General features: G+C 39.4%; 2 protein-coding genes across 2 annotated transcripts; both read right to left on the reverse strand.

Moving 5' to 3' along the window:
- Positions 1-316: 316 nt before the first annotated feature.
- On the reverse strand, positions 317-3,104 carry LOC110765337 (UPF0481 protein At3g47200-like). Its single transcript, XM_021968435.2, has one exon. The coding sequence runs from the start codon at positions 2,707-2,709 to the stop codon at positions 1,252-1,254; it is 1,458 nt and encodes a 485-aa protein (XP_021824127.1). The 5' UTR covers positions 2,710-3,104; the 3' UTR covers positions 317-1,251.
- Positions 3,105-11,043: 7,939 nt separating this feature from the next.
- LOC110765334 (UPF0481 protein At3g47200-like) lies at positions 11,044-12,654 on the reverse strand. The gene has a single exon (XM_021968432.2). It carries the CDS (start codon positions 12,597-12,599, stop codon positions 11,325-11,327), a length of 1,275 nt encoding a protein of 424 aa, XP_021824124.2. The 5' UTR covers positions 12,600-12,654; the 3' UTR covers positions 11,044-11,324.
- Between the last annotated feature and the right edge of the window lie 387 nt (positions 12,655-13,041).

Consider the following 13,041-nt stretch of genomic DNA (forward strand, 5'->3'; position numbering starts at 1 on the left):
ATGAATACGGGAAGTTCAAGCCAAAACACACAGCTTGCGATGGAGAAAGGTCAGCAGGCATTTCCTGAATGCTGAACCAGAGAGCATATAGGGGTACTTCTTTCAAATCTCTTCCACTTGTTACTTCATTTTAAATAGTTTTCTCTTGGTGTCATTGCATTTGAGGACTTGGAACACAGCAGTAAAACAAAAATGGCTCTTAACACCTCAAAAGTTACTGAATAAACTAGTACTGTAGGGATTTGAACAGTATCATAAAGTAGTTTTATTTCATTAGGAAGTTTTACTCTTTACTGTTTTCATAAAAATGGCTCTTACATATACAAATAGATATTCCGCCCCCTTCTGACCAATTAATGAAGTTTTCATTGTTATTTTAATCTTTTTTGTTTAAAAGACTCAGCATCTATCATTCATCCCACATCAACCATGTCACTTGAGCATAAGGGATAGATAAAAATTTATCTAAACCACAGGCTACTCTGTATTACCAGAAGGAATCTATAATCTTTTATGGATAAACTACTTAATTGAAAATTTGCATATAGTTTGTTATTGATGATTAATATTGTACTTCTTCTAGGAACAAGTTACGGCCAGAGCTTTCTACCATCGAAACCCGAGTTGGTAAGCCATTCTTGATCAGATGGATTGTTCATCAAAGTTCGAACTTCCCAAATCAGCACTTGATCAGCCCATCAACAGTTCTAGTACCGATCATGTTGATGATGGTGGTGAATTAGTCCTATGCCTTTCAATCTTCGGATTCAGCAAACTCTCTGTCGCTGATCAAGATGAGAGGACGGAAGAAATCCACAATAAAGTAGGTGAAGATGTTACAGTGGAGCAACTCCCAGAGGAAACTGAAGACGGTTCAAGAAACTCCCCTTCCCTGACCAGGCTCTTTTCCTTTCCGCAGTTATATAGAAATTCATGAGCGAAAGGCGATTTGAAGAGCTAATTTTTATGTTCAAAACTCAACTAGATGTCAATGATCAACAACAACTGATTGGACAAGTACTGGATCATTTTACAGTGGACAATATCCAGAATACCCGAGGAAACAGAGGAGAATTTCATAATCAGAACATTCACAGAGCTGCCTAGGGACCATGCTGACCATATTTATACTCATCCAGCTTGGGAAGATATTAAAAGACGCAAAAATACACACAAGGTGCAAAAAAAAATGTCAAACATCCTGACATTATTGCTACTCTAGCGTTTCCCTCAAGCCCCAGATGGACTGGCTTATTCATAAACAGTAAAGAAGGTCTGAATTGCAGTGAGTAGTAGGAGTATAACAGCAGCTAAAGCAGACAAGAAAGACCATGGAGTACCAAAATACTTGGATCTAAAACCTTCCCATCGCACATGCCACATATTTCTATGGTACTCATTCACCTCTTTGAACAACTTCCATAGATAACTCTCATCAATATCAAACGCCACACCTTTGCCAAGGTTTTTGAAGAAATGAACAACCTCCTCATCAGTTCCAAGATAATTCTCAACAATTTTCTTGTCACAGAGAAATGATACGTCTTCAGGCGTGCGGATCAGACAACTCATGAATGCAGCGTAACTAGTTACATGCTTTGAGCAATGAGAGTAGCATTGTTCAAATGCTACAAAATTCATCAATAAATCAGTCCGTAGATTGTCGATTACTATGTGTGGAATTTCCAGCACTCCATTGCAAAATCTTATGTCTAAGAAGCTCACTGCCTCCCTTGTCTTGAACTTAATTCCAGCTTGACGAAGCTTTTTAGCTGACTGGATAAATTCAACGGATGGAGAAGTATTTACCTTCCTTCCTGCAACAAACTTTTGCATTGCCTTCCTTGTTCCTTCTAGAGGCTTTTTGGCATACTTAAACAATTTAACGAATGGACGAACATTTCGAGGCTCTTCTTGAGGTGAATGATCATAGGGTTTAGGTATAAAACTCCAGCGGAGTAAATCCAGTAAATGTTTTCCTTCAACAGTAGTGAAGTCCTGATTTAAAACTTGCTCAGGGGCTTCTACTGCATGAGTAAAGAAGTCTAAAGAAAGTTTGGCTAAGGATGAGTCACTATCTTCTCTTGAAGGTTTTGATTCATCAAATAGTTTTTGAAGAAGGAAGAAAGGAATTTGATTCTCAAAACGAAAAAGATCTTCTAAGATATTAGCGAATACGCATGCCAAGTTAAAGATGGGATCGTCTGGATCACTTGGTGACAATCTTCCGACTTTGCAAAAGAGTTCAATAGTGAAGAGACCATCCAACACCATCATCTCAATTAGATCATTACTGCTTAAACTGATGGTCTCCGAGTAGCACCCTCTTATATCTTCTTCCATTGCTGCTACCACCTGGCGATAGCAATCAAGTGTTGGGCCGTTTGAAGGTGTTCGAGCAAGTAGATCGTGAAGAAATCTCCATTTGTGTTGCTGCATCATCTCCAAACGTTGATCTCCATAGTGATATGGACCACTGGAGACAATATGGGGCTGGTAAGTCTTGTTGTTTATTTCCACAAGGCATTGACGTACCTTGAAAATGCAACAAGACTTGTTTCCTGCTGATGGATGCAGAAGCCATCTTGTTTCCTGGATTCTTTGGTCCAAATCCAATGGTGTCGTCTGGATATTGTCTGTAGCTACAATTGTGATGACAGCATGATCTCTTCCTCCATTAGCTATTGGCGAGCTTGATTGTGAGTTCATTAGAATACTCTGCCTTGAATTGATGAAATTGAATGACAAAAGATGTGTTACCACTAATAAAGAGTTCAACTCTCAAGAAGACGAGACCTGAGTAAGGATGGTTTTCAGTTTTCAAGGATCGGAGAAACAAATATTGAAGACAAAAGGAAAGAAAGGGAGAGAAGAAACATGGCGGAGAGAAAGGAGAGAGAGGGGGAGAGAGAGAGAGAGAGAGAGAGAGGCAACGAGGCCATCCAATCACAGATCGCCGTGGCCAAGTGTTTTGGATCTTTGACACGTGTAATGAATCCAATGGTGTTCAATATTTTGGTGGGCCACAGCCCTAGCCTGTGCCTCCAATAATTCTGTGACTTCTGTGAATTTATTATTTTCCTATTTTGAGAGAGACTGTCACTTTAATGGTTTTTTTTTTTATTGGTAACAACTGTCACTTTATTTTCAGTATAAACTAGATGAAAACGAGTCTACTGAATTTCCATGAAAGAGAATGAAAGAAAAAAGCTGGAGGGAGACTAAGACTACGACTAACAAATGGATGGTTCCTCGCAGTTTCAGAGAAGACAGACTGAGGGTGATCAAATTTTCTTTTTACTATTTGTAAGATGCTGAAGTTTAATCCCAACTCTTCTATATATAAATAGTATATACGAATTCTTGATCTACTCAATACATAAATGTATTTTCCACTGCTCTTACAAGCTATAAATTAGATATTTGACAAAATTTATGTACTTGTGGCATTTACAGGAGACGGTTTTAGACTCAATTAGAAAGCTATTTTAGGAACTCTTTATAAAATTATATACATATTACTCGGCACATATTTAATCTATAAAAGCTATTTTAGTGGAAACTTAGCTAAATTCACTAGAAAACTAGTTTAAATAACATACAAGTATTGCTTAACAACAAATCTCCCAAACTTTTCAAAATATTAACCTAACTTATTTTCAGCACCTCAACCATAGGAGCAATCTCCAACTGACACACATATGAAGATAAAATATAATTTTCTTTATTAAAACCTCTGGGCGGAATATCTTGGAAGACAATAATAACTAAAATCATAATTATTCTTCACTAAAAACTACGTTTTCTTACATAATAAAGCCTATTAAATGATAATATATATATTTCTAATCCAAAAAGTAACTTATTTTACTTGTGGTTTGTAGGGGCTTTTTACTTCCGGCAGCAAGTGGGCTAGGCTGATGAAGTTGTCCCCTCTGTTTGAGTTCGAAATTAAGCCCCAAAATGCTTCGAAAGGGCAACAAAGCCTTAGGAAGTATTTTGGTTATCTTTTCCAACAAAAGCAACAGAAAGTTACAGATAGTTTCTTCACATTCACATATGAACTTTTGGGCTTGGCATGGTGAGCATGTGGCATGGGAGCAAAGTCATCATGGGTTTAGCACTTTTGGAAAGAGAGAGTTTATGGGTTCCTATGGAGGTCAGAGGTTCTAATGGAAGAGAGGAGAGGTTCTAAGGAGGAGAGTTTTGGGTGGTTTTCGTAGCTTCCGGCAGCTCGACAGTGACTCTGTCAGAACTGTAGCGATTTTGCCAAAGCAGGGGAGATGGGGAAAATGGGCTACCAAAGCACGAAAGTTTGCTGGGTTTTCAAGAGAGAAAGCTTGCTCTCTGAAGGCTGTGGATTGTTGTTGTTTGGTTGGGTGGAAGAGGCCCTATTTATAGTTGCTGGGGTTTGCTCTTCTTCAAGAAACCCTAATGGTTTCTTCCTAACTTAGCTAGGCTTTCTTCTTCCTTTCTCCTCTTCCTTCTTGACTTACCTCATAGTGGCAAGGTAAGTTCTGCCCAATCCCACAAAATCAGATGTTTTGGGTGCTCTAAGCCTCTTCCAGCGGCGACCTCAGAAGGGAGCTTCCCCTTTTCACCCATCTTCTTTCTCCTCTTTCTTCCTCTTTCCATGGCCCAGTCTGATGAAGGAAAGAAAGTGACTGTACCTATTGGTTTAAGGGGTGGCATCCTCCCTTGTATGCCAAAATCCCTTGGTTTCTTGAATTCCTATACTTGGAACTAGTTCCCAGCAGCTACCTATGTGTAGATTTCCAACGTTGGTTTTGCTTTTCAAACTGAGTGCTAGGTCTGATGCTGCCCTCTTATTCTAATTTCATAAGTCTTTTAAGTCCACCACATGATTCATCCAACGGATGGGATATTTTGATCAAGTGTTGGCTTATTTTAATTGGGGCAATGGGCTTATCTCGGTTGGGCTATGCTAATTGGGTCAATAGACTTATTTGGCTAGTTTATTCTAATGGGCTTACTTTGGTTGAGGCAATGACCCATCTCCTTCCTTGTGTTTACCCATGTTTGGGCCTAAGAAAATGGGCTTGAGTCTCGAGGCCCCCAAGCGACCCGAGACTTCCATTTGAGTGGCTTGGGCCCACTTAAGCTTGCAGTGTAATTGGGTGTGAAATAACGATTTCCCACTTGGCACGGCATGTTGCTTGGCGTACTGACGCTTGATAGAATAATTAGCACGGACTTGCAGAGCTAAATGCATTTTATGCTTTTAGTCTTATTTTCTAGCATGATGGATTTTTATTTGGCATGGCAGGCAAAGTATAACTCGTGCATGGCAGATTTTCGCGTGCTCCAAATTAAGTCTTTTCTCGATAATATATTGCTTTTGGGCCATGAATTCATTCGGGCCTAACCATGAATTTTTGGGCCTCAACATGGTTAATCTAGTAATAGCTGGTTTCCCAAATTATAATGGAAATACTAATAAGAACTTTAATAAAGAAAGACTTGTGTCCATTGTCCAAGATTCCTTTGTGGGACTTTCTTTTTCTTAGGGGCCGTTTGGTTTATGGGAAAGGAGGCTTGGGAATGGGAATTCAATTGCTTTCCCATGTTTGGGAAGTCCAGGCATGGGAAACGGATTCCTGGCACATGGGAAAATAGGGGGGAAAGTGAAGCCCCCCTCTTAACTTGGGTTTTGTTTTCCCTCTTCATGGGAAAGTTTGGGAAAATGTGCCAACATTCAATGCACAATTTTCACGACTATTTTGTCCCTATGAACAATTTATAATTACAACGTATCATTAAATGCATTCTTTTTTTATTTGATTTAATATGGGTATAATTGGAAAATTATACAAATTTTGTTTTCCATTCCTACTCAAAACAAACATGGGAAAGGAAACAAAGTGAAATCTCCCGATTACTTTCCCAACATTACCAAACGTGGGAAAGGAATCTTTCATTCCCATTCCTTGGGAAATGACATGGGAATTGCTTTCCCCTCAAATCCATTCCGTGAACCAAACGGGGCCTTAATGTGCAAAAATTTACATTTTTCCGCTGCCAAAAAAATAGGCGTCTACACCCATCATGGAGAAAAGTTAAAGAGCGTAGAGTGGAAAGGGAGAGGGAGACTAAAGCCCCGTTTGGGATTGCTTTTTTCGGCCAAAAACTTGCTTCACTTTAAAGTTAAGTATTTTAAGGTGTTTGGTAAAAATAAAATATCCCGATTATTTTAAAAGCAGTGGCCTTTTGATAGCAGCTTATAAAAGCAGGCTCTAGGTTGCTTTTCAGAGCTGCTTTCAAAAGAAGCAAAGATGAACCTTTAATGAATTTTTTTAATTCCCAAAATACCATCATTCATTTTAAAAAATGACACCACCTCCACTTCCACATCCAACTCCACCACTTGCACCATCACATTCACTACCTCCACAACCACCGCTACTGCCACCACCACCACATCCTCCTCCTCCTCAGCCACCACCACCACAACCACCACCTCCACCACCACCACCACCACAACCACCACCTCCTCCAAAACCTCCACATCCACCACCACCTCCACAACCAACACCTCCACCACCACCATGCTACCACTGCCACCACCACCACCACCTCCACAATTGCCATCCCCACCACCACCACTACCACAATCACCAACTCCACCTTCATCACCACCACCACCACCACCACTCCATCACCACCACTACCACCACATGATTAGTACATAACACTTTCAACATCATGTCTATTTTAGTCATTATTCACAGTTACAACAATTTTATATTAAAATTTACCAAACAGTTTTGACACTGCTTTTTGTACTAACGGCACTTTAAAAATATGTTTACCAAACATGGAGCTGCTTTACTTTACAACTAATTATTTTCAAAGCACATCAGAAGCAACTTTTTTTTAAAAGTGACAGCAATCCCAAACTGGACCTAAGGCCCTGTTTGGGATTGCATTTTTTGGCCAAAAACCTGCTTCACTTTAAAGTTAAGCAGTTTAAGGTGTTTGGTAAAAAGAAAATATCTCGATTATTTTAAAAGCAATGACCTTTTGACAGCAGCTTTTAAAAGCAGGCTTTGGGTTGCTTTTCAAAGCTACTTTCAAAAGAAGCAGAGATGAACATTTAATGAATTTTTTTAATTCCCAAAATACCATCATTCATTTAAAAAAATGACACCACCTCCACTTCCACATCCAACTCCACCACTTGCCCCACCACATTCACTACCTCCACAACCACTGCCACCGCCACCACCACCACATCCTCCTCCTCCTCCTCCTCATCCTCCGCCACCACCACCACAACCACCACCTCTTCCACCTCCTCCACCACCTCCTCCTCCACAACCACCACCACCACCACCACCACAACCACCACCTCATCCAAAACTTCCAAATCCACCACCACCTCCACAACCAACATCACCACCACCACCACCACCACATCCACCACCACCTCCACCACCATGCTGCCACTGCCACCACCACCACCACCAGTACCACAACCACCAACTCCACCTTCACCTTCACCACCACCACCACCTTTATCACTATTCCACCACCACCTCCACTCCATCACTAGCACCACATGATTAGTACATAACACTTTTAACATCATGTCTATTTTAGTCATTATTCACAGTTACAACAATTTTATATTAAAATTTACCGAACGTTTTTTACATTGCTTTTTGTACTAACATCACTTTAAAAATATTGTTTACCAAACATGGAGCTGCTTTACTTTACAGCTAATTATTTTCAAAGCACAGCAGAAGTAACTTTTTTTAAAAGTGACAACAATCCCAAACTGGAGTCAGTTTCAGAGAAGAGTGAAAAGGAAGGTACTGAAATTGTGTGCCTCCAATCCTTCAACTCCTCTATAAGAAAAGGATATATCTGGAAACAATGGGGATGACATACTCTCATGCTGCAGATGAAGAAGAATGAATCAATTGAGGGCTGCCTGAATCATTTTTCAGAATCAAATTGAAGGCTGAATTATCAAGAAAGTTCTGGTACTTACTTCTAATAAACTATTTGCACTTGTTAATTTTTTTTTTTAATTTTTTTATAAATAAATATTTTTCACTTAGAGAAACCAGCTATTACTAGATTAACCTCGAAATTTTAACCAACTATTGTTAGGGTAGATTGCATTAAATTCCTTATTGTTTGTCTTATAAATAGTTAATTAGATTGATTGCAAAAATTACACACCCATTCGTTTCGATCATCATCCCATCTACAATTTTGTTACTTTTCTTATTTTGCTTAATTTTTGTACTTTGTTTTAAGAATAAGTAACGATTGGGGATTTCTACCAAAACAGAGTTTGTAAGACAAGATTGAACAGATCTCCAAAAAACTTGCTGCTGGAGTTGCTGATGTCGAAAGACTTGAGGGGGAAACAGAGGAAGATTTGAGAAGGAAACAATTCGCTGAGCTGCTTAATAAAGCTCCGGTCCATACACAAGTTTATTTATTCAGGGAGTTTACAAACAAATTCAACCGTGAAAAATGCTTGTGTGAGGCGATTCTTTTGTTCAGGCAACTGGATTCCAATGAGCAACAAGGAAGGCTTGAAGAAATGCTTGATCAATTGTCGTGGACGGAAAGGGAAGAGTTGAAAGATGTCATACTCGAGAGACTCTCCGAGGAATGCGAGGAGGATTTCAGGCTCAGAAGAGTCATAAAGCTGTGTAGCACTTATTACGGCCTTATGTGTAGTAGCACATATTATGGCCTTATGCTGACCTTCATAATGAATGAACCTCAGGACTGGGATCTAAAAACTCTACATATGCAGGCATCAGGTAACGAAGAGATAGAAGAAATCAAACAGTCCCGATATGCTGAATATTACTTGGGGCTGTCAATTATTTGGTTCAAAGCACGATGGGCCAGTGATCCAAATGGCCTCATTCATTTAATTATTAGTAAATTTGAAGAAGGTGATCATATCATTGAGAAACTCGTCAATGAGACTGAGGAGGATTTTCGGCTCAGGAGATTTACAGAGTCGTTTAAACAACTTCAATTCATTACCCAGGAGGATGCTGTGGAACGATTCTAGATATCGTAACTAATGATCCATGTAATCCAATAGCTGAAACTTTGTCACCTCTGGAGACAGAGGAGGAGATTGCTCAAACTTCGTTATGTCTGGTGGAGACAGAGGAGGAGTTTACTCAAACTCCGTTAGTTAGGGTGTGAATGAACAGAATTGTGGAGCCAGAGGAGTTTGCTCTTGAATTCATGAAGGTGAAAACTCCAAATCCAAGAGAATCAGGAGGAGCAGCAGCCACTCAAGGAGGAGGGCAGGGAGCAATTACACAAGGAGGCCAGGGGACAAGCCAACAGTAGATGATTTGCAGCCATGCACTTAGCAAAGAAGCAGCCTTCAAATAACACAATTCAGGAGATGGAGCAGCACTACTCTTCTGTATGAGTTTGCCCTGTCTCACCAGCTTGTGCGTTTTATTCGTATGCAATATAGCATTACTCTTCTTGTTTTTTGTTTTTTGTTTTTTTTAAAGGCTCCCTCCCTTTTTTTATTCTCTTATCATAGTCTCTGATTTATGAATAAATGTCTATTATGTGTGTTTCCTAATTTCCAAAGGGATATGATGTCCTCTATCTTTTTGTCTGCAATCAAAGCTCATAGCTTAGTCACCATGAGTGGCAGTCTAAGGTTGAAATTGGATAAGCTAGCTATTGAAGAAACTTATGTCCACAGTCCACAACATGCAGAACAATTACCTGCAGATTTCATTTGATGATTTTATAAGTGCTTCTAAATGTAGGTGTAGACATACTCTTGTTCCATATATAATGCTATTCCAATACAATCTATTTTAAAGATAATTTTTCATGCTAAATAAAGTCCAATACAATCTTATGTTACTACTTGAAGCTTTCACTTTCTAAAATATGTAACATTAGTTTGATGCTGCCACCATATATATATCCCTTGAACCGTTGATGGAAGCAAGGAGATAACAATAATTTGCATTTTGATTGAGCTCCTGCAGTACATCGAATGACCAACCAGTCCCCACATCCTAAGTTTCTGCCTCAAATCATCAACTTTCTTTGCCTTACTAGCTAGGATGATAGGATCGGGCATCGCTTGATTTTAAAACCCAATTTTAAATCCTTCTGAATATGGCTAGAAGACTTGTTTTCTGAATATGTCTTCTTGTGTCTCTTCTGAATCTTTTTAAAACTTATACTATCTTTTGTAATCACTCGCAACCATCCCACACTCGACTATTGCTATTGGTGAAAACTGTTGTTACCGTTGACTTAATTATCACAGTGTCGTTGGCCCTTGTACGACTGAAATTAACTTAATTTATGCAGCAGTTTCCCCAAGAACAAATAAGAAAAATTAACTGATGCGGAAGCCAAGGATAAGGGCATAAGAAATAAACTAGACTGAGAGCAGCAAAACAAGAGGTCTGCTGAATCAGCCTACCAGGATTAGCAAATCAAACTAAACCATCAACATATGTAAATAGAGAAAATGGTTCCTTGTAATTTCAAAGAAGGTTGAAGGTCAAAATTTATTTTTACCCTTTGTAGGGTTCTGAATTCTTGTGACTCTTATATAGATGAACTACTTAATTGAAAATTTGCATGTAGTTTGTTATTGTTTATTAATATTGATCACATGGATTATTCGATCGAAACCCGAGTTTGTAAGCCATTCTTGATCACATGGATTATTCGTCAAAGTTTGAACTTCCCAAATCAGCACTTGATCAGCCCATCAACAGTTCTAGTACCGATCATGTTGATGATGGTGGTGAATTAGTCGTATGCCTTTCAATCTTCGAATTCAGCCAACTCTCAGTCACTGATCAAGATGAGAGGACGAAAGAACTCCACAATAAAGTAGGTGAAGATGTTACAGTGGAGCAACTACCAGAGGAAACTGAAGACGGTTTCAGACTCAGAACATTTACAGAGCTCCTCAACAAACTCCCCTTCTCTCACCAGGCGCTTTTCCTTTCCACAGTTATATAGAAATTCATGAGCGAAAGGCGATTTGAAGAGCTAATTTTTGTGTTCAAAACTCAACTAGATGTCAATGATCAACAACAACAGATTGGACAAGTACTGGATCATTTTACAGTGGACAATATCCAGCATGCCCCTGAGGAAACAGAGGAGAATTCCATAATCAGAACATTCACAGAGCTGGCTAAGGACCATGCTGACCATATTTATACTCATCCAGCTTGGGAAGATATTAAAAGACGCAAAAATACACACAAGGTGCAAAAAAAATGTGTCAAACATCCTAACATTATTGCTACTCTAGCGCTTCACTTCGTTCCATAAACAGTAAAGAAAGTCTGAATTGCAGTGAGTAGTAGGAGTATAACAGCAGCTAAAGCAGACAAGAAAGACCATGGAGTATTGAAATACTTGGATCTGAAACCTGCCCATCGCACATGCCACATATTTCGATGGTACTCATTCACTTCCTTGAACAACTTCCATAAATAACCCTCACCGACATCTAAAGGCACACCTTTGCCAAGGTTTTGGAAGAAATGAACAACCTCTTCATCAGTTCCAAGATAATTCTCGATAATGTTCTTGTCGCAGAGAAACGATACGTCTGCTGGAGTGCGGATCAGGCAACTCATGAATGCGGCATAAGTTGTCACATGCTTTGAGCAATAAGAGTAGCATTGTTCAAATGCTACAAAATTCATCAACAGATGAGTAAGAAGATCGTCGATTACTATGTGTGGAATTTCCAGCACTCCATTGCAAAATCTTACGTCTAAGAAGCTCACTGCCTCCCTTGTCTTGAACTTAATTCCAGCTAGACGAAGCTTTTTGGCTGATTGGATACATTCAATCGGTGGAACAGGCTCCTCTTGAGGTGAATGATTAGGGATAAAACTCCAGCGGAGTAAATGGAGTAAATGTTTTGCTTCACCAGCAGCACTGAAATCCTGATCTAACACTTGACCAGGTCTTTGTAATGCATGGTTAAAGAATGTCAAGGCAAGTTCGGCAAGGGATTTGTCACTATCTTCTCTTGAGGCTTTTGATTCATCAAATAAGTCTTGAAGAACAAAGAAAGGAATTTGATTCTCAAAACGAAAAAGATCTCGTATGATATTAGCGAATATGAATTTCAATTTAAAGATGGGGTCGTACTCGTATTCATGACCTAGTGACAATCCTCCAAGTCTGCAAAAGAGTTCAATAGTGAAGAGACCATCCAACACCATCATCTGAACTAGATCATAACTGCTTAAGCTGAGGGTCTCCGAATAGCACCCTCTTATATCTGCTTCCTTTGCTGCCACCACTTGCCGATAGTAATCTAATGTTGGGCCGTTTGGAGGTGTTCGAGCAAGCAGTTCGCCAACGATTCGCCATTTGTGTTGCTGTATCATCTCCAAATGTTGATCACCGCAGTGATATGGACCACTGGAGACAATATGGGGCTGGTAAGTCTTGTTGTTTATTTCCGCAAGGCATTGACGTACCTTGAAGATGCAACAAGATTCTTTTCCTGCTGATGGACGCAGAAGCCATTGTGTCGCCGCTGCTGTAGGTGAGCTTGATTGTGAGTTCATTCTTGTAGCTCTAAAGAAGAGAGGATTAGTTTTGCTAATGAAGTTGAATGAAAAAAAAGATGAAGTTAAATGAAATCTGCCACTAAAGAATTAACTTTCGAGACGAAGAGACAGGACAAACCTTTGGTGGACCATTCCATCTTCTTTTCCATGTACATTGACGTGACCAAGCCATAGTTCAGCTTCACGTGACTCTGCCTGAGCCATCCAATAACAGTTCCCGTCATTACTACAATATCTAGCTATGGGTACTAATATGATTTGTGCTCTTTAGTGCGAAGGGCGCAATTATTTGTGCTCTTTCTTTAGTGCAAAGGACGCAATTATTTGTGCTTTATATTAATAGTCACAGGGCAATAACAATAAATTGGTCGGTTTCCTCTGTAGGAATTTCAATTGCTCATCAAGCACAATTTTACTTTTTCGTGTCCTTTGCTTAATA

The sequence above is a fragment of the Prunus avium genome, chromosome 7 (genome assembly GCF_965620075.1).
Source record: "Prunus avium chromosome 7, drPruAviu1.hap1.1, whole genome shotgun sequence".
NCBI classification, from domain to species: Eukaryota; Viridiplantae; Streptophyta; class Magnoliopsida; order Rosales; family Rosaceae; genus Prunus; species Prunus avium.